Source organism: Buteo buteo, chromosome 2 (genome assembly GCF_964188355.1).
Source record: "Buteo buteo chromosome 2, bButBut1.hap1.1, whole genome shotgun sequence".
In the NCBI taxonomy this organism is placed as follows: Eukaryota; Metazoa; Chordata; class Aves; order Accipitriformes; family Accipitridae; genus Buteo; species Buteo buteo.
The window spans coordinates 6,089,470-6,111,971 of NC_134172.1; the positions used below are offsets into that span (position 1 = coordinate 6,089,470).

Here is a 22,502-nt window from a genome sequence, read left to right on the forward strand (position 1 = left end):
CCTTTACTTTAGATACACAAAAAGGATCCTATTTTTAGCAGCCAGCAGTCAATGACACAGGAATCCATGAGTAGGGAGGAAAGGATGTGAACTATGCAAATAGATTTTTTTTCAAATGAGATCTTTATACATTCCTATTGCCATAGTAATAAGCTATGAGTCAGTGTTACACTGAACTATTAGAGTATTATTGTAAACTCATGTCATTAGAATCTGCTAATGTGAACCACAAACCTTGCCTGCCCTCGGCTTACCGGGGTTCGAAAAGATATTGGCTGTTTAGAAGGATAAGGGCAATATTCCCTCACAAATCTTATTCCCAGATGGCAAGAAGGGAACAAAATCTTATTCAATCTTATCTTTCTATTCCTAAGGTTTCTCTTCTCACTGCCTTTTAAGAGAATTCATCTTGCTTCATTGTAATGTCACAAAAGATGTTTTATTTTATTTCTTCAAAGTTTGCCAGCTGTAAATTGGGTCCAAGCACTCCCAGCTGACAGAGTATCCATGCTGTATCACCCGAGAGCAGCAATGTCTCCCCCAAAAGCTGCTTTCTGTGTTCAGTCCTGCCATGGCCAGCCCTCAGAAGGAGATTTAAGTACCCAGGGACACTCGGGATTTCTCTGCCGCAACAGCAAGCGGCAAGGAGGGGATCTTCTCTGGTATTGCTAAGCTGGGTTCTGTCAGTTGTGTTTGGACTGAGTATTTTTCTAAAAAAGTTTTGTTGAATAATAAAATGTCCAAAACCGTCTTAAATACACACACAAAGCTTTATGTAATAGAACCAACAGTCCTTGGCCACCCTTCATCAACTGCAAAAGAGGAGTCAGACCAGGTGTACCCGCTTGTCCGTCAGGGTCTGGATGCATCAGGCTTATTCTGCACTTCCAACAATAAAGGAAAAAGCTCTGAAACACATTCTCAACCCCCTTGTCCTGCTCAGCTGCTTAGAAAATGTTTTATGATGGAGATTTACCCTCCACAGAAAAGGCCAGTGGGAAAACCCTTCTGTCCTTAGGAGCTGCGACATTCCCAGGGCAAAAAGAGGTGCAGGCATGTGAAGTGTCTTTCATGAGCTTCTGTAAAGACAAAGAAGTATGAAGAAAGCATTATTGTAAACCAGAGCAGAGCAAGAGCCGATTATTAAACTGTGGTTCAGGTATGTGGTAATCAAGATCTTACTATTTCTTAATCCTAGCATCGATTTTATATTAGATCTGAAGGAGGCAGCAAAGCTACAATTTGTTACAGAAAGGGTTAACTGGCTTTCAATTTGTATACTAAAAAGTCATGAGCTTAGAAGAGTAAGAAGAACTTGGTCATAAGCCCTTCGCTTGTTTCCTGGAGCTTAAAATCTGGGGGATATTTTTGGCGGAGGAAGTAAGAGAACAGCACAGCGTTTCTGTGTGAGAGGCAGTGGTGATGGGATAAGAAGTGTGTTTGCAGAGTGAAAGCTGGTTTCAGTAAACATACTGTGAGAACCAGAATTTACCTGTTAAAACCGGGCCTTCAGCTACTTGACTTCAAAGTGACCTCAAAGGTGAATTTAGAATGACTTAGCACACCGGCACTCAATGACGGGGTGGAGGTACGTGGTAGTACACAGGATCACTTAGGAAAACCTGCTGCTGTGGTTTAGACTGGCATTTGACTTGTGGTTTGAAAACAACTATTATTAAAAACTTGCTCCAGTTGGAGGTTTTTAAATCACTGCTCCTTCCTCCACTGCACGGTCCTTGCCTTATTTCTCAAAACCCAAAGCAAAGCTGCCAGGAGAAATCCCCGGAGATAAAGTGCAGTGTACTTTGTTAAATAATCAGCTGCTGTTTCACAGAGTAAGTAAGGTCCCTTCAATAAACCTGGAAGTGTTTCCATGAAGAAAGAATAGCGGGCAAATTTTGTAGTGAAACAAGGTCAGGCATTCTGCTTGCCGACGCGCACTCGCCCTATTCTGAATGCAATAAGACAGACATTGTTGGGCTCCCCCCTTGCTTTAGCAAACCATGCCCGTACCAAGCAGTTCAATAAGCACATTAACTGCTATTGTTTGCAAGAATCATGGTAGCTAATGCACAGGCACTTACAAACAGAGGTTTATGAGGCCTTAAAAAGCCTTTAACTAGAAACGCAGCAACAAATGCCATGGCCCCCAACACTACTGAACTGTGAGAGCAAATGCCTCTGCATGGCTGTTCTGAAAAAGCAACTTCGGCTTTAACTGTAACAAGAAGAAAATCATGTATCTGAGAGTCTACATGAATAGAAAGATGAAATCTGCAGTGCCTTGATACGCAAACTAGAGTTTAGACTAGTTTTCTACAACCCAAGTGTAAATGAAGTTAGTTTGTGTTCATGCTTGTGATGATGATAAAATACATCAGCCATCAAGGATCCTTTACAGGTACTAAAGCTAGTAACACATGTGTGCTGAGTATTAGAACCACCAATCTATGCATTAAACATTAGTTTTACGATAGCCAGTATTACATGAATGGAAAAAAAAAAAAAAAAGGCAAAGAGCTGGATAGTGCCAGTAAGTTTCATTGAAACAGTAAGTAATTGGCCCACAAAGGCAGGAAACCATGCGCCTTACAAGAATGAGAGCATTTTGTGCGAGTGCATGCGTTGTGTGCCTGTTGTGCAAAGGCTCCCAGCCAGCTGCCGGGGAACACCAGCCCTGGGGACATCAGTGAAATGCAGGTGTCAGAAAAAAGCCTTTACTCTGCAGCAGAATCAATGGGAGGAGGGCACTGCCTGCTCTAATCACCGTGGTGTTTTACTTGAAGTCAAAAAATACGGGACAACCAGCTCTGAGACTTTTTCTCAGACTGCAGCCTTCCTGCCTGAAAGATATCTGGAGTTTTTCCACTTCTCAGTCTCCCCTAAAGCCTGGTCCAGAGCAGAGGTGGATACATACCAGGAAACAGCTTTTCCACTTCAGATTTCTACTAAAATTTCTTGTTATTGCAACAAACCACTTGATTCAGCAGCACCACTTCACAGGCTTTTTTAAAAATAGAGGCATTGCCTCTGCCCTGAAGAGCTTACAACCTACATGAGACAGACAAAGCAAATCAGGAAAAGTAGGATGAGCAGAATATTAACAATGAAACAGGAGAAGGTGCTGCTTGGAGATCTGAAGGGGGCTAAGGATCAAGACCTTCATGGAAGCCAGCTCCATTTTTTCATCCCTCATCAGACTCGGATTGAAACAACCAGTTGAATGAATGAATGCAACAGCAATGCCTGACTTCTAAGGGATTCAAAATGCTGAGTTCATTTAAAAAACAACACAAAACTTGTGGGATCCGGATTCTGTGTGAATGAGAGATTTTGGTTTAAAAATGTGGAGATGAATTTTTCACTGCAGAGCTGAAAAACTAAAATATGGCATTCCTCTGTGTATGCTCATGTGGCCACTGGTGGTCTTGTCAGTGCACATTTTAAATTTTAATTTCGATCAAAGTCTGTGCTAATTCTTAAAGAACAAGGCTCATTGTGGACCTAATCCTGCCCCATTGATCTAAATCAATAGAGTTTTAGCATTGCCTTCAGGGGGAGGATTTTTGGCCCAAAGTTAAGAGAATTCAAAATATGGTTCTGACTTTAAAAACACTGTGGTAAAATTAAGCATATATAAGTCTCTTTTTGTTGTTGATGCCTGGCTCAGATCCATTTCTAACATGCTGTTAGCTATCAGAAATATGACACTGCCTACCCGGGTGCATGCTCTGGGGTAAAACCTGTTTTTAATTGCTATATAAACTCCTTTTATGACATAGTTAAAAGATCACAGAGACAGTTTTGAGCAGTAATTAAACCATATTTAGCAAATATTAAAAATCGCTCATCAGAGTAATGTTTAACACAGACATGTAAGAAAAACAAACAGCTTTTCAGTTGGAAGTTCTGCCTTATGACAGAGAGCATCGTTGTTGAGTGCCCACACAGCAGCGAGATGGGACTGTGGGCCTCTTGCTTCTGTAAGACAAAAAAAGAGTAGAAGGAAGGAGTCAGTGTCCTGCGTTAGGTAGCGCAAGAGAAAATACTGGAGTCAGACCATGCATTTGGCAGGGTACTGTGGCCCTCTACAAAGCCTGGTTCATCAGAGGCATCTCAGGAATTTGTCCTAATAAGCTAAAAATATGTATAACTGATGTTCTTTGACTCACAGTAGTGCCTGACATCAAGCTACAAGAACAGTGACTGGCAAAGAAGAATAAAACCTGATACAGAAATTCCCAGTCAATTCTGATGGTTACTATCATGCCTGGCGATAGCGAGACGTGCCATTTTATCTATTTTATGTTGGAAAAAAAATAGATTCCCAAACTGCAAACACTTTAAACCTAAATATATAGGCAGCAGCCTCCGTGGGTTCATGGCACCAGTTAGCCTCATATTCCTCTCTCTTTTAATCTGGTATTTTTTTTTCCCCACTGACCACCAGATGTACTCCTGAATGCATCCAGATCAACAAAGCTCCAGCTACGGACTTGTGGGCCATGAGCCATAGGATAAGGGTGTCGGACATATCCACGAATGTTGACATTGCAGCCTGGAGCAAGCCGAAGCATCCAGCAGCTGGGAAACTGGAGAACTGCTCATCCTCAGAGACGGCAAAGAGAAACCCAGACCTCCTGATCCCTCCATACCTATCGTAACCCCGGGACCTATTTTTAAACGTGGAATTTGGATCCCCGAAGCGCCCGGGCCGGGCTCCACACCTGCTCACTGCAGGGCTGCAGCTGGTGGGGAAATGGGAGGCTGGAGGCAGTGGCTTGGCCCTCTTCGCCTCGGGTTTAAAACGTCCCTCCCGGACCAAACCCGGGCAAGGCCACGCCATCGCTTTCCACCCTCCCGTCCGGTGGGTTCCCATGTCTCCAGCTCACCAGCGAGACACCACAGGGCTGCTGGCCCTCTGCGCCCGGGGCCACCTCCCACCCGCCAGGCTCCGAATCCCCCTCACGGCAGGCCCAGGCCCAGGCCCAGGCCCAGCCCGGCCGCCCCTTCCCGCCGCTGCCCGGCCTTCGCTCCCAACCCCGACCAGAGGCCCCTCAACCGGAGGGACCCCCTCAGGAGGACAAGACGCGACTGACAGCTTCCTCCTCCAATAGGAGCTGCGGATCGGGCAGCTGGCAGCCAATCGCAGCCCGCGGTGGGTCTTAAGCCAGCGGCCCCTCCCGCCTCTTGGCTGAGGGAGGGGAAGATGTGGGCAGCCGCCATCTTGTGTGTGGCATCCCCGCCCTTCCCTTTCTCCTCCTTACGGACTTCCCCCCTCCGCCGTCCGCTTTCGGCAGCCCGCCGTACCGGCCCGTCCCCCGAGGCCGGTGGCGGCAACCGACTAAGCCGTGGTGTGGCGGAGGCGGAGCGGGCGCCACGCTCAAGATGGCGGCGGGCGGCGCCCTCCCCCCGCTTGCGGTGGGCGTGGCGGGGCGTGGCGTGCGAGCGGCGGCGTGCGCGGGTGACGTCAGGGCGCTCTGGGCATGGGCAGGTGGAGGGAGCAGGCAAAGTTTGGCCGGCGGTAGCGGCGGGCGGCGGCGGAGGCGGCCGGGTTGCGGGTGCCGCTGCCGGCGGGGGCTCGGCTGGGGGTCGGGGCAGCCGGGCCGCTCGGGGCAGCTCAGCGCCTCTCCGTTCCCTCGCTTCCCTGCGTGGCGCTCCCCCTCGCGGCGCGGAGGGCGGGCGGGCGCGGCGCGGTGCGGCGCGGCCATGGCCGAGGACCCCAGCGCGCTGCCCTGGTCCATCAACAAGGATGACTACGAGCTGCAGGAGGTCATCGGTGAGCGGCGGCGGGGGGGGGACGGGGACCCTCGGCTCCTTCCCCCGGCGTCTGTGCGCACCGTGGGGGGGGTATCCTCTCGCTTGGGGGGGGGGGGTACGTGTGTGTGTCTCGGCTGAGGGAAAGGGGGGGGGGTGTCCTGTCACCCCTCGGCTGAGGGAAAGGGGGGTGTGTGTCCTGTCACCCCTCGGCTGAGGGAAAGTGGGGGGGGGTGTCCTGTCACCCCTCGGCTGAGGGAAAGTGGGGGGGGGTGTCCTGTCACCCCTCGGCTGAGGGAAAGTGGGGGGGGGTGTCCTGTCACCCCTCGGCTGAGGGAAAGTGGGGGGGGGTGTCCTGTCACCCCTCGGCTGAGGGAAAGTGGGGGGGGGTGTCCTGTCACCCCTCGGCTGAGGGAAAGTGGGGGGGGGTGTCCTGTCACCCCTCGGCTGAGGGAAAGGGGGGGGTGTCCTGTCACCCCTCGGTTGAGGGAAGGGGGGGTCCTGTCACACCCTCCGCCGTCAGGGAGAGTGTGTGCCCCCACCCCCCAGCGATGAGTGTGTGGGGAGGGTGTGAAGGGGGTCTGCCCCTCCACCCCGAAGGGTGTGTGGGTCTGGGAGACCCCTTCACTTGAGGGGGAGGGGGTCTGCCCCCTCTCACAACGGAGATGGGGGGTGGGGTCTGCCCCACCCTACCACCCCCCCCCCTTCACCTCCAAGGGGGTGTCTGTGGGTCCGGGTCCCCCCGCCGTGGGGTGTCCGTGTTCAGGGAGGAGCTGGGTGGGGGCCGGCCTGGGGCTCCACTTCTGCAGCCTCTCCGTGGGGTGCAGGGGTGGGGGGGCTGCTCCCCCTCCTCACGCGTGTGCGGGACCCACAGAGGGGGGGCGTGGGTCTGCCTCACCCGCAGCAGAGACATGGGGTAATTGTGGGAGGGGGTCTCATCTCCAGCCTCTGCTTCCCTCTTCTGCACGGGGGGTGTGCGTATCCTCGTGGCAGGGTGAGCAGGCACGGAGCGGGACAGGGTCCGTCCACGCTGTGGGGGCTCTTCTGTCCACCCGTCAGCGTGCGGATCTGGATGCGCTGGGCGTGAGGCGGTCTGCAGGAGCAAACTCCACAGCGTAGGTGGGATCTGTCCTTCTAGGGTACCCCCATTCATTCGGGGGGGGAATGACTCCTCTCTTAGCAGTTTTGGAGCCCCACATTGCTTTGGTCCGTGCAGGGGACGGGGGTTTTTTTTAGTGCCGCTGAACAAGCCTTTTATCCTGGGTTTTTGCTGCTGCTGTGAATTTTCATTCATTGTCCTCACAGCTCGAGGCCCCAGCCCTTGCTCTTTCCATTAAATGATTCCCCCGCTCTGCCACTCTCTCTTGACTTTAAACTGCACGGTTACCAAAGACCTCCCGCTGTGCTGATTTATTGGCTGTCTCAACCATTTTGTTGGGGTGTGTGTTTTAGGGATATATTGCTCTAGGGCGAGTATGTGACACATCTGAGGTGGTGCCACAGGTGACTCTAAGGTCAGTGCCTGCTGTCTCGCTCTCCGGAGGCATGAAATAAAGCAGGAGACGGCAGGGCAGGCTCCTGGCCAAAGGCTTTTAGGAAGGAGGTTAATTTTTAGAGTAATCTTTGTGGAGTGCTTTTATTTGAAGTTTATAAATGACATAGCGCTATCATTCCCAGGCCTTCCATCTCTGCCTCATGGGGAGACTTGTTTTCTGTTAAGGAGGGTGGGAGAGTTTGTGAAAATGCTGTTTTAAGAGATTAAATTCTTGGCATTGTTTAAAAGTAGGAAGGAACTAAAGCTGTGGAGGGGGGGGGAAATCCTTCTGGAAATCCCTGTTGCTCTGTGGGATCAGGCTTTGTCCTCTCCCTTTGCTCAGTGGGAGCAGCCGTGCTTTAGGCAGGAGACAAACTCCCTGTAAAGATGGGGAAGGTGTAATTGTACAGATCAACCCTTTAAACCTCCTTTGCAAAATGCGCCCTGGGGAGGATGATGTTCAGCCTCTTTGAGGAGCAGGAGATAAAGGTGCAGGGAGGAAGGGGGAGAACATGCCACCCGTTTCCCGGGGGAAGGAAACTGGATCCATGTGTGTAAGAAATGCTTTTTTCCTTTGGGAGCCTGTAAAGGGGTGCTCTGGTAGCACAAAGCAAGGATTTGAGCTTGAGCATCCAACGACAGGAGTGAACAGGACAATCTGCCTCTTTGTAGCTGGGGAACAGGGTGGGATGGGAACAAAAGGGAATGTAAATGCACTTAATGCTCTTAGGAGAACTTGCTACTGGAGACGCACATCCTACAGCCTCAAAGTATTACGAGCAGCACAGAGATGTGTCATTGTTTCGCGCTAACTGACAGAGCTTGGAGAGAAATCAGGAAATAAGTATTTAATTTCTTCCTTATAGTTTCCCTGTCCCTCTGTAAACCGTGTTTCTGGACGTTGCCTGCTCACTGAATGATTGTGTTGGCATTCTGGTGTGTGATGGAGTGTACACTGAAATGTGTATATTGCAAACATATGGTTTCTCTTTTTAACTGTCCCATCCCCCGCCCTCCCCTTACTCATTTCAAACATTGGTGTGTCTGCTAGTGTCCTGGATGGAGATGTGACTCAAGTTTCCTAGCACGTATATGATTTGTGGGACAAAATGTCACTGTGTTAACTGAGCTGGACTGCAGTGCCTCCTGATTCATGTCTCCTGTAAACCTCAAGGGTTGGGGTTTTTTTTATTTGTTTTGTGTTTTTTTTGTTTGTTTGCGTTTTTTGTTTGTTTGTTTTTTTGTTTTTTGACCTCTCTTTACTTCTGTAGAGCTGTAAAAGTCTTTCAGCAGGGAACAAAGAGACGTCCTGGTGTGGAAAGAGTTGAACCTTGCACCGGTGCTTTTAAAGGATTTAACTTGTTTCCTGATGAAAAATATTGCTCTTTACATTTAGAGTCCAACATTCAGTAGATTACCAGCTCAGCTATTTTTCCAGATCAGAATAAAGGAAATTGATGTGTAGTCCAATTCATGAATTTGTGCTGGTTTTGCCTGGAAGTAGCCATATGTGGCTTTCATTTGATGTGGATGGCTCCATACCGTTCTGGTGCAGGAATTGGAAGAGCAAGTTTTCTACCTGCAAAGGGAACTCCTGTAAAACTGCCCTCCTGATTCTGGCTAATACTAAAAAAAGGATTACTCAGCACTGGGAATGACTCATGCCATTATAAAGGTATGGATTAATGCCTGCATTTATTATGCTTGGTTAGTGTTAGTAACTGCTGAGTAGCCTCCTTAGGTGAGATAACTTCCGTTCCACTGAGTCAAGGAACCTTGCTCAGGATCAGAACCTGACTTTCGTTTCAAAAAAGGATAAAATGTAGGTGGGGTAGAAGAAGCAATTTATAAAGCATTTCTGTGAAATGTACCCCCAGAGTAGCGATTGTCTTTGCAGGTGAATACTGCCTCTGGAAACATCTAAATTTTCATCTAAAAAGAAAAGTGTAATCTGTGCTGGTGGTTGTGAAGGTGGTCTTCTAAGCGTGGATTGCATATAAATCATGGCAGTTGTCTTTTTGAAGCCTGAAAAAAAATTCGACCTCATACTGCTTGTGCTGATCAGATACTTGCACATGCAGGTTCCCTTGGATCTTACAATTCCTGTTGGAAATGCTGGTAGCGGTAGTGAAGATGATTGGAACTGGGTCATTCTCATTTTGCTACTTTTTTGGAAAGATGAGAGCCGTGGTGGCTGTGGCTGTTTGATTTAGGAGCATCGTCTTTGCTGTGAACAGTCTGTGCCAGAAACAGAAGATAAATTAGCGGTGGGAGTGCTCCCTTGCTCTGTTCCTGTGCCCTTTCTCCCCTGACAGATTCCTTCGTAGCAATGAGGACGGTGCAGGCTGTGCGAACAGATGTGGTGGGAGTTTCTTCTCCCCTCAGAAATCAAGCTTAAGTTGAAAATTGAAGTCACCATTTACTGAATGATTAGGGTTTTTAATGACTGCGGTTTGTGTAGCTTTTGAGTTGGGCTTTGCCTGTGAACACACTGATCTCTTGCTGTTGAATATTTAGATTCCTAGCCACGTTCTTTCCAAGCTCAGCATGTAAGTGTATGCATGCCTGTGTGGCAGAAACTTTCTTTTGCAGGCATAGGGGAGCCTCTTAGAATTAAGATTTCTGCTTCCCCAAACTTTATCGAAACATTTGTGGTCACCCATCTTCTGTTTGGTAGTAATTGCATATACTGAAAAAGCATGGCCATTGGAAAAGAGCAGCCTGTAAGTACTCACCAGGTGCGACTGAAATCTTTGGATGTAAAAACCAGGCTGGAATGGGAGGCTCTTGTCCAATGATTACTATTTAGGTTTCTTTTTTGAAGCGTGGTGTTGATTTTTACCTCTGAGTCTTATGTGCTAGCTGCAGCCAGTTTCATACGCCTAACTATTTAAAACCCATTCAAGAAAAATGTTACACTCTATAAAATATAACTGCTTGAGAACTAAATTGAGCGTTTAGACTTCAGTCTTCGTGCCATATGTTTTGTTTTAGCATTTCCTCACGGATTCCCACTCCTCTCCCCCAGCCTAGCTAAACAAAATTGATTCCTACAGCGTATTCCCAGTATTCAGGCTGGTTAATTCATTTGAAGAGTTGCTTTTTGTGCTCATTTGTAGACTTTTTCCACTTGAAGTTGGTAGAAAAGCCTTTTCATTGTTTTATATTACATTAAAGCTTATATAAAATGAACTTTGGGCAAATGTAGATCTGTTAAAAAAAAATATGTCAGCAGTCATTCATAGTACTTGGTCTGCTTGAGCACTGAAGTGAGTATTGTTCAGTACTGCAGTTTCTCAGCTGCTTGAACATACACAAATATATCTTGTGTATTCCTTAGTAAGACTGAATAGCCAGGTTACTCCTGCATCCAGGCTGGCTTTCCTTTGAATACTTGGCACATCTCATTTCTGCAAGACCTTTGATACCATTGCTCTACTAGGATAGGGCTAAATTAAGTTGATCTTCACCTCTTGGGAAGTGAAAGCAAAAGGTGTTTAGTTGTGTGTGTGTCTTTGTTTAGTGTTTCTGTTGTTTGCTCTCTGGTAGGAAGGAGGATGAAATGCACACAAGGAAGCAGACTTAGGACACACAAAGCCAAGTGGTGGTGAAAGAGGCTGGCTGGGAAGAATACATTGTTGTTATCAAAGTGGTGTGGCTGCTTTTCCTGCTGATTTGAGGGGAGGGCAGAGAGGGTTCCCACTGCTTTCAGCTATTCTGGGGTATTAAAAAAAAAACATATGGGGTGTTTCATGTGGAAGTAGTTCACACTTTCCCATGTTTGGTTTCTATGTGGCAGTTGCTTCCAGTACTGCTAGGTTCTCGGACTGATTAATGTTTAACACTTTCATTTCTCAAGAATACTATTTAAATAGTTTCAATTTAATGCAAATATCTTGGCTAGTGCTGGGAAACTTGGATGTGCTGTGCTCCTGAGCACACCTGAGGGGTGCATATGCTGGCTGACAAATGCACGTTTGGGAGGCTTCTTCCTTCTGCAACTGATGAAATCTTGGAGAGAATCAGCTCCTCCCCAGAACATTTGTCTATTTAAACTTGGCAGCATCTATTTTATTTCTGAGTGTTAGCAGCTTGCCCACCAAGTCCATGTCTGGAGATGTAATCTTTTACTAAAAGTTGGAACTATTTAAAATGATGGGCAGTAACACTGGTTCTTATTGCTAATTGTGTTAGCGAATTGTGAAAAATGGCTTTTTGGTCAAACTTTCTTGGAAGATTTCCCCTAAAATGCATGATATCCATCGTAAATCTCTGTAGCAGTAAATTTAGCTGTGGACATGCTAATGGAGTGCTTGTAAACTCGGTGTTATTAAACTTTCTTAATAGGGAGAGACAGACTTGAGAGCTTTGTGGGTGTGGAAGAATAGCTGTTGGAGTAGTGGAATTTGGCATTGCAAAATCTTTGAAATATCAGGATCCTGGGACTTTACAGATGAGTTTAGCCTATTACCCTGTACTCCCTTTAAAATCAAACAACAGAGATGCAGATATGAAGAACTTGGCTCTCAAAGTTGTTCCAGTTTCCTGTGACTTCACCTAAGGGAGTTAGCCTTGACATTTATAAAAAACATTAAACTCTGTCTATCTTTCTGGCAGTCATATGGGAAACTTGGAGGCAGGGTTAGGTCCCTGCCTGACAGGCAGTCCCGGCTCTTGACCAGAAGGTCATCTCTCCTGGTGTATGAGAGGAGAGATGTGGTACCTCTGATGTGCAAAATAATGCATATGCTAATGAAGGGAGCCATCTAAGAACAAAATCAAACTTGTCTGACTTGAGTAAGACAAGATCACTGTAACAAATGGTGTAAATACAGCTAAATGACAACAGGGATACAGGTACCTGACTAGGTCCATGATACAGCTTCAGTATTTCTCATGTTCCTCTTGTGCATGAATACAAACAAAGAGACTGACCTTAGTGTGGGATTCTGTCAACCTTAATTTGGTCCCTTAGGTTACCTGGGTGCATAGTTTGCTTTGAAAGACTGCTCATGGGTTCTCGTATTAATCATCACAGCTGGCATATTCCTTGTTTTTAACCATATTATGTGGTCCCATCACATAGTACAAGCAGGTAGGGATTTGTGGTGATCCAAGTGCAAAAAGGAAAAATCCAGTATTTCTTTTCATCCCTACTCAATAGCTACAACATCCAGCAACTTTTTTTTTTCAAGTCCTTTCTTTCACCACTCCTCAAGGTTCTTAAAGATTGTTTTTTCCTGATGTGCATCACTGCATATAAAATTTTTGCTTAACACAGATTTTTTTCTTGCACTTAAGAGAAATTCCACCCTGGAAAAAAAAAAAATTGGTTATGTAGCAACCTCCACCAAACTAGAGTTGTAACATGCCTTGCAAGGATTTCTTAGACCTCTTTGGTTCTGCACGCTGAGAATTCTGCAGGGGACAGCTGTCTTCAAGTCTTAAAGGCTTCATAGATGCCATCCGTGAAAGAAGTACAGAGTAAATTCAGAGCACTGATTCACTTTCTCACCAAATCACCAAATTAGCCGAATCTTCCTTCTACCTCCCATCCATTAAAGTTTTATGCAGCTTGTACTACATGCTTGTGAATCAACACTTTCAAACTCTTATAACTCAGTTGAATTAAAATGCATTTTTGAGGGAATATGGAAAAGCTCTTCTGAATGAAGTTTTAATTTCTAGCCAGATTTCAATTTTCTGCTCTACCCATTTTGTCTTGAGAGCTACTGAGTTGGGGGCGGGGGAGAGAAAAATTTCTTGTTTTGTTTCATTTCACTGTTTCATGCTAAACTGACTTTATAGCATTCTCCCAAATGGATATTTCCTTCAGACAGGAAATAAGCCTATGTAAATTCATCCTGGAGAGAAAAGGTATGAGCAGCTGTTAAAGAAGAATAGTGTGAGTTGAAATACTTCAGTGATTGTCTCTTACTGTAGTAAATTCTCCTTGGGTTTTGCCAAAATTTTACTGCTTTATAATCATGGATGGTAATTTAAGCATAAACTTTACTCTCTTTACTGCTAGCACCTTGCTATTAATAAAGCTGTGTGGGAGGATGCTCTGTTTCTTTTTCATCCATCCACAGAATTGTTAATTAACTTAAAACTGCGGAGTGAAATTTTGACCTTGAGTACCCCACCTCACTCTGGTGACATCTGACTGAGCATGTGGCTTGTCCTGTGGTATCCTCTGCTAGCTTATTGGGTGGAAGAATTTAGGTTGCCTTTCGTCTTAGAGCAGAGTTAATTGACAAATTTTGCAGCTCTTTAGAGGGGAGAGTGTTGTCAAGTAGGAAAATGTTCTAAAAAACTAGTTGTGAACATGGAACTGTATTGACATGCTTGTGGTCAGGGTGTGTCATTATTGTATATTGTGGCAATTCAACATATGTTTTGTAAAACTGAAGTTTTCCTAAACATTTGATGAAAGCTCCATAATTACTGTTGGACAGCTTGTGCATTTTCATTTTTGATTTGGCCTAAGTTAGGGTCTTGCTCATTTTTGGTCTTCAGGAGATTGTAAGTCCATTTTCTTGGGTTCCAGGGTTTGTTCCAGCTCTTCTGAAAAGAAAGCTTTGAAAACAGTGCAGAGTGTAGTGGAAAATGATGGCATTTGGAAAGTGAGAGAGCAAGCTAATGGCTGTGGGATGGAAGCATTTACAGAATATTTTTTCTTAAGAAAATTAGGTGGCCGTGCTCAGAACTGATACCTGTTAAGGTAAGTGGGGCAGCTGAAATAGCAGTCAGGCATTTCAGGCCATCTCTAGCTTCAGGCAGGCAGCACAATATTAGGTTATCTTGATGGCTTAAAAACTCATAAATTAAAAACAGTGCTTCTTGTCATGGGGTAAACACCTTTCCTGCAAAATCCCCAGGGGTAGATTTTGTTATGTCAATTTTCAGAACAAAAATGGAAAGCTACTGTCACTTAACTTGCTGAGATGCGAAGCCAGAAAGGATTCCCAGGGCCGTGGAGTCCAGTTCCCTGCTATAGCTGATGCCAAATTGTATAATCCCTATACCAAATTAATGAATGCTTGTGTTTGAAATGGTGCATGGGGGAATTACAGGCACATGTTCTGTTAAACACTCAAACCTCTGTGTGACCCTGTCATTGCTGTATGAAACAGCTGCTTAATGGATTCCCTATGACAGTAGGAAGTAACAATGCCTTCTCTTTTATAGCATGTGTCTATAGCTTGGTGTTTTTCTTACAGCCTGAATGTAAAGCAAGCAGCGTATCTGCAAGGACGCTTCCCAGCGAAGGCATGGGAGAGCTGCAGCTTGGCATTTGTGCTGTGTCCTAACCTTAAACATGTTGACTACAAACGTCTCTGATTTGTGATTCCCTAAGACCTGCAAGTGGAAATTGAGTGTTATATGTCCTTGCTGGTAAGGACTTCACCTCCTAGGCCTCTTCTTTGTGAACCTCTTTCTGTCCCTTACCTTGTGAGGTAGGGCACCAAGCAAGTTGAAAGCTAAGGCTGTTAAGATCCATCCCTTCACTAAAGTAAAAATTGTCATTGAGGATGCCAAGTGCTGTCTAATAAATAACTTGGTATTAACAGCTAAGAAATACCTTGGTATTGACTTCCAGCAGACTGTACTTCACTGGAAGAAGTGTCTTGAACATGAACTCTTTTCCTGTTGAACAACTCACCAATGTAAATCTCTTATTTGAACAGCTGAGTGGCTGATGGACTAGCAGCCTGAGCATAGTTATTTGTCTAGTTCCTAAGGCTCAGGATGGTTCTCATTACTCATCTGGTTAAAGAATGTAATTTTTAACCAGTGGGCTAATCTTGTGTGCTGAACACACTAATAGATGCAGAAAAGACTTATTAGATCAAGCTATTCCCTGAAAAGAAAGGATAATAGCCTTGAAGAGAGGACATATCAGATGCTTAAAAGCTTATTTACCTAAAATAACCTCTGTACTATCAAACATCTGCACTGTATGCAGACAGATTGTTCTGTTTAGTGGAATCCCGGCCAAATAAAATATCCTCTACAGTTGACAATTACATTTGAGACAGAGTTCAGAGATAAAGGTTGGGAGGGAAGAAAGGAGAATGCTGGCTTGGCTACTGTACCAGGGCTGTGTTTTGAACCTTGGTAATACCTGATGACAGCCAGCATGATATTTACATTGCTGCATATACCATAAAGACAACTGACAGTGATTAAAAGGGAAGGACAAACCTTCTCCAGTAATATTGCTGTGTTTGGAAATGAGATGTTTGAGGCCTGCTTTCCATCGTGTAGAATTAACACTGCATAGCTGCAGTGCCCTTTAAATTAGCCAGAGATGTTGGCACGAAATCAAATAAATATAATTGGTTTCAAACTGAAAATCTAATTTAGGCATGCTAATAGCATCTTAAGTAAATGTGGCAGGTCACGCAGGACTTGTGTAACTGGCCCTTGGAGCTTACTGTAGTTACTGCCGTGGGGAAAATGGTCTCAAAGGTGTTCCCCAAATCACCAGGGCACCTTGTGCAACTGGAGGGTGTTTGTATTTTCTGGTGAGGTTCTGATCACTTCCCTGCAGACTGCCAGTGTGTCAATAGTGTGTCTGTCCTTTTCTTGAGGTGGGCTTCAGGTTAAATCATACCTGCTTAAAGGTATGATGGGGGTGTATGCTAGTTTGAACTAATTTGGGATATCCTAGGGGCTGCAGGAGGCTAGGTGTACAGTCAGCAGCAGCACCGTCTAGCACCCTCTCTTCCATGCTTTGGTGTTTGCAGTGGAAAAGTTGGGGAGAATATTGGATGGGCTGGTACTTGTCCCTGTTAATCCTTCTCTTCACTAATACCATCTGTGACCAGTGGCTTTTTCTCGTCTTTTTTTTTTTTTCTTGCATCTCTTGTTCTAGCATAGAATCTGATGGCTGGGCAGCTGCAGCTCTTGCTGTATTCAGCGCTGCTTGGTGGTAGGGAGGTAGCTGAAAGCCTGGCTCAGCTGCACACGCCATAAACCGGTGGCTGTAGGTGAAGCAGTTCATTGGCGAAATGAAACAGCAAAGTGACCCGGTGACAGTTTCATCAGATATCTTGCTGATGTGCTTTGCGTGGCCAATCCTATTCCTCACCTACTTGCAGTCCTGGCCTGTGTTATATTGACAGGCTGACCGTTTTCTCTCAAAACCTGTCACTTTGGTGCTTAGTCTGTAAGGATTCCCAACCTGAATGTTTGTCGAACATGGGAAAACAGATGATGTTTTTCTGTGTTCAGAGCCGAAGAGATATCGAAAGAGTTTTGAGAGAACAATGCGGCATAGGGTGGGGTGAAAATTTCCATAAGGTTCCCCTTCCTTTCCTCAGAAATCTTGGCATTGAGTCGTGCAGTTTACAGTAGCTAGATCTCTCTATGGCTTAGAAATAAGAGTAATTTATTTATAATGTAGAGTTTGATGGGGCCATGGGGAGATCTACCCAGCCATGGCTATTGCCTATCAGTTGCTGATGGCTCTGAAAATGATATTGGACTTCTTACAAGTGAGAGGATATGGGTTTGTGTTCCTCTTTTTTGAGTTTGAGAACTGAATTAAAGACCTGGGCAGTAAGTCTGCAGCATTGAGTGTTTCAGTATTGATGGAGCACTGGAGGGAAGGCATGTCTAAACAAGTGCTGGTAGCACTGTGTGATCTTTACTGGCTTACCATTGCTTTCTGCTGTACACAAAGCATTAGGAGTCCTGAGAAAGACATTGTCTTACATGGACAGAAACCTCTGGCCTCTGAACTGCTGCATGGTTTTCAGTGGTGTTGTCAACAGCAAGAGCTCTCATCAAGATGGTGAATAATTCACTGTCAGCGAGTTTTACGTGCAGTTCAAATATTTTGGCTGTATTTCTAATTCAATAGTTGAGTTTCAGAAATCTGCTTCTTATTTTCTGAAATTCTTTGAACATGCTGGATTAATGCTGGAATATTAGTTGTGTGTTGGACACTGCAGGTACTAACATGAAATGATTGAGCAAAGATTCTAAGGCTTTGGGGAAAACATGGAATTGAGTCTTAACAACATAAATCCCTTGTGTGTGCGTACCATTTGAAATAAATGGCCTCACAACTTGCACAGAATTGCAAACTACTTGAGCTGTGGCTATAGTGGAATAACTCCGTATCAGGAATGAGTGGTGGAAAGGTGTCTGGGAGTGAGCGTGGCTGTGTTGGTGCAGCTCTTGGAGCTTCCTGGGGGTAGGTGCATGTCTGTACTCCCCATGTTACTGGGGCACGGGGAGCTCTGCTCACTCTTGTGATTTTGTAGCTTTTTTGTCATCTTGGCCATGGATTGTTCTGCTGCTGCTTTAGTTTCCCACAGGCTTTCCAAGCAGGCACAGAACAAAACCGAGTGAATTCTTCCTTACTGGTTTCACTGTTGCGTGCAGTCTTTCTAACAGCAGCATTCAGAGTCGGCTTGCTGTTTGGGTTTGCTCTGAGGAGTGCTAGAAGCACCAGAGTGGTCTTCTGCTGATTCAGGGCTGTAACTTCACTTCTAGCATCGTTAATATTTGCAATGCTCTTCCTGCAGTACTGGGCTGAGTAGATGACACTTTCGTGTGAAAGCCTTCCCCTCGCTATGGGTTAGCAGATTTTTTTCATCCCCTCTGTGGCAGTACTAGGAATAATATGTCTGAGTCCCATTACAAATTCCCTTTGGTTTTATTGCTGGTATTTGTAACTGTTGGTGTGGATTGCATCTTCCATTGTAGTAGGAAATTGACAAGTAGTGGGGAGATGGCTTGAAGAACTATGACTGTATTCAAGGACCATCAACATTGCATTACTTTATTCTTCCTGAATCCTGGGGCTTGCACCAGAAGACTTTTGACATCCAGTGGACTCTTCTTACCAAGTCCTGCTTGGGGAAACAGGTATTTCCATCCTGTACTGAGCTGGCTACAAATTTAAGAGTAGGCTTTTTTGCTAGCTTGTTTTTAGAAGAGGCTCATTCTTTGCGAGAGGGCTCCCTTCTCACCAGAAACCTCAAATGAGGTGGAGAAAATAGAGGCATAACTTTGCCTTCATAGCAAATGGACCAAACAATGCAAAATCAGTCTGAATTTGCAATCTGGTGTTTAATGTCTGGTTTAATTAGATCTGTATCTGCCCTGTGCTCTGTAAGAGCGCTTAAGAAATTCTATTCCTAGTTTTGTAGCTTCTTGTTTTATTGCTGTATTGTCCTTGGAACAAGTAACCACAGAGCAGGGCTCCCGCAGCTCTTTGGCATGAGGCTGTCAAAGAGTTGAAGCATCCAGAGATGGAGGTTACTGTCCCTGTGCCTGCAGTGGCAGGCGTGAATACTGAGTCTGTGTTTTAAAGCATTAAAGGTCTCCTGGGCTTTGGGTCTCCTGTTTGTGTGATCTGGAGTGAGGACCGTGAATGTCACATCCTTGACCAAGAGACCTTAGCATGTGTGTGATTCCACAACTGCATCTTCTGCTCGTTGTTATAGACGTTTAATCCCATAAAAAGATGTGGAGTGAAGCAAACATGTCTCCTTCTCTTGCTGCTTCTGCAGCTGATCACAACAGGGTGATTTCTTTGGTTGGTGTAGCCAGCAGGGTGTAAGACAAACCCTTTGAGAGATCATGCCAGAGCCCACAGGGCATGGTTCTGAATTTTTAGCTTTTTTTACCTGAAACTGGATACCTGGAGCCTGAAAGCCATTGCTTGGTCCAGAGCAGCCTTGCAGGGAAGTGTTTTGTGTGCATTGTTCATAAGAGGAAAACCCGGGGGCACAATTATAAACAGAGCCTGCATCACGAGCGGCTTTCTGGCACTGCACTCCAGATAGTGGAGGATGGATTCCAGATCTTGCTTAAAAATAGAGAGCTTGTGTGTGTGCTGGAGAATGGTGAAAGGAGAGGGCAGGGTTGTGCAGAGGTGTTCAGCTGAGCATGGCCTAATGCTAAAGGAGACTTTTGAGAATATGACTTATGAGGGCAGGCTGGGAGAGCTGGGTTTCTTCAGCCTTAGAAGAGTGAGCTAAAGGGGGGATGTTGTTGCTGTCCTCAGCTATCTAGTGGGAAGTTACAGAAGAGATGAAGCTGGACTCTACAGAGGTGCACGGTGAAAGGCCATAGTTGTGAGTGATGTTGGGAAATCTGATTAGATAGTGCAGTGGAAAAAAGCTTTACCATGTGTGTGGTCAAACACAGGACCAGCCAAAAAGATTGTAGAAATATCTATTGTTAAAGATATTCAAAATTAGACTGAATTTTATGCTGAGGAACCTGATCTAACTTAGGATTTGGCCCTCCTTTCAGCAGGAGAGTGGACTAGAGGCCTCCAGAGGTTCCTTCTGACCTAAATTGCTTGTAGCATTCACTTGACCCTGGAAGAGCGTATTTTCTCTAACGGGGCATTTGTTACCACATTAAGATAAAGGCTGATGCTCTGAGACTGTTGTGGAAGATGTCCTCTGTTGATTGAAACAGCTTTGTGAGCAACTGAGTTACCTTGAGGGGAAATTTTCACATCTCCCAGGGTACCTGAAACTCAGTTTCCAGTAGTGGGATGGATTTAAAGCTTGGGCAACACTGTTTTGTGAGCACTGTTTCTATGTCACTACTTTAAATTGCCATTGCATGTAGTGGGGGAATACTGTTCTAGATCCAGGATGTGATGTTTGTCTTGTGACCATTTGGCATGACTGTTCCCATTGCTTAAGCAATTATCTCTGCCAAAAGGACCTCTGGCTTCAATTGCATTTGCCTGGGAGGAGGCATCAGTGCAATTCATCCCAGTCTTACTGGGAAAGCTGCAATGTCCTTATGTGGCTGCAAAGATTCAGTTATCTTTGGAAACAAAGTGTGTATGAATGTGCTGTGTCTTCAGCTCAGTCCTCTGTGTTTCCGCTCCTCCAAGTAGCCTTGAAATCATTGGTTTCCATTAACTTTAACAAATATCTCAGAAGTTTTTGTTTCTTTGTTTGTTTTGGGTTTTTTTTTGTTTAAAGGAAGCTTCATATAAGTTATGTGACGGCAAGTGACTGCAGAAGAGGTGGCATCCAGTCTCCCTTGAAGGCTGGTGGTGGACTTCTGTGGAGAGTTCATCTGAACTTGAGAAGTTCAGGCTGAAGCTCTGGGTGCTGAATGTACAGGGAGCATGGATCCAGGGGACCAGAGGAGTTAACGTGGAAAATCAGGCTTCAGTAACTAAGTGCTTGGGGAGTTTTTGGTTTGGGTTGTTTTCATCCTTTCAGAGGTTGGTTTTATTTCAGAAAGAACCATTTAATCATAGAAACATGAAAGAAGCAAGGGTTAGAAAGGGTATGTTTTCCTCCTTAGGCAGTGTTTCCTAAAGCAGGTCGTGACCCTCTTATGCAGGAATTTTGCAGCTGCTATCCTAAGGGTTGGAACTGTATCTGAGAGCCTACAGAGGGAAAGCAGGGGGTATTAGATCCTAATACCCACTTGGGGGTCTCTTTCCTCCCCCCCAGCCCTCAACAAAATGATCTCCTGCTTTTCAGGAATAAAGCAGCAAGCATTTGGCTGTGCCCAGTTTTCATTGTTTTGCTAAGCTGTTATGCTGGAAGAGATTAACTAGGGAGTGAATTTTCTCCGAAAGCTGATCTTGAGGGAGTTGGAGGGAAGAGCCGAAGCACTGACCTTGATCAAAGTGTCTTGAGGTGGGGAGCAAGCATGAACTGAGCACAGGAACATTAACCAGGTGCTGCCCACAGTGTTGCAGCTGAGCAGTGTGTGGGACTGCAGTTGGTTCTGATTGCAGCAGATCTGTGTCTGCTGGGAGAGTTGGTTTAAGTTGTGCTACCATAGCACAAGCTACCCTTGTGTTTTTCTGCTCATTGAACGTGCTTCATAGCAGCTAGGGAAATCATTTCTCTCCCCACCTTTCCCCATGTATTTTTTACCCACTCCTAAACTTTAAAAAAGTTCCTTGCTAGGCTTTTTCTTTTTCTCTCCATTGGTGTCGTCACCTCTATCTATGCTTGTTTTCACTTAGCAATGCGTTCAGCATCCTTGCTGCAGCTTCTATCCTTTTCCTTCTCTTGCCACCTTGGAATTCCATAAACCAATTGTATGGCTGCATAGCCTGAAGTGGCCGTGTTGCTATGTTTTCTGTACTCTTCAAAGAAGCATGGAAACCCGTCTTTGTTTGGTCCAGAAGCACGGCACACTGCTGCTGCTACCAAAGAGCAGCTTGCTTGTGGCACATCGTGCTGCAGCTTGGCTTAATCCTTGCTTGATACGCTTTTGAGATTTCATTGTTTCTCTATAATTAAGTGCTACAGAGGAGCTGAAAGAAATGACGAATTAGTGGGAGAGGGGGGAGTGGGGAGAGCAGGTGGTGATCGAACTGAAGAGAGCTGCCAGAAAAGTAGGAGCAGCAGGGAATTAAACGGGAGGAGTCTCGAGTTCAGATGATTCTCTGCCATGCGCCCAGAAGGATTTAGCTTGGGATTTCATTACTGTTCAAATAATGCTGTACACTGATAACAGATCAGGTCCCTGTAGGCTGGGGCATTGTCCAAACACTTAGTGAGAAGCAGTTTTTGCCCTGAAGTCCTAGCAAGCATCGATCGGGCAGGCTTGAGAACTGGGAAGGAGCTGTAGCATGCATCGTCCTGCTTTTAATTAGTCTGCATCTATTGTTTCTGGCAGTAACATCTTAGAACAAAAAAAACCCATAAAGCCATTCTTTGTGTAGTCACTTCTATAAAACTCCGGACTTCACTGTCATCTTCTGAAACATTTGGTCTACAGTAGTGGTATCGTATCATGTCTGGACTGTAAGAACCATCTCTGACAGTCATGCTTACACCAGCTGGGTTTAACTGGCACAGAAATCCTGGTGTGTCATGTTGTGGGGGGAACCAGATACATGCTGAGACTACTGAATGTCTGAGATATCCAGTCTTTGAGCACAGATGCTCTTATGTTGATAAAGATCATGCAGGTAGCTTTGGAGATGAAAATATGCACCACAAAACTAACTGAAGAATGAAAAGGACAAAACAGTCCTCTGAGGTGCACAGGCATATATTCTTACAGCATCTGGCTTGTTTTTTCAGTCTCCTTCCATTACTGTGCACCAAGACATCTGAAGAAGGAAATCATAATAGCGGTGCTTTGAATGTGTCAGCAGCAACATTTCTTCCAGGTTCTAACTCTTTCCAAAGGAATGATACAGGCACAAGTGTTTTTTTGTTTGTTTGGGGTTTTTTTTGTTTGTTTG

General features: G+C 45.4%; 1 protein-coding gene across 1 annotated transcript in view; it reads left to right on the forward strand.

Moving 5' to 3' along the window:
• Nucleotides 1-5,484: 5,484 nt before the first annotated feature.
• OXSR1 (oxidative stress responsive kinase 1) overlaps nucleotides 5,485-22,502 on the forward strand; it is a 93,984-nt gene continuing 76,966 nt past the window's right edge. Inside the window, exon 1 of the mRNA XM_075044606.1 lies at nucleotides 5,485-5,779. Within this exon, the coding sequence (XP_074900707.1) occupies nucleotides 5,710-5,779 (70 nt within the window). The 5' untranslated portion in view covers nucleotides 5,485-5,709. The remainder of the gene's footprint in view (nucleotides 5,780-22,502) is intronic.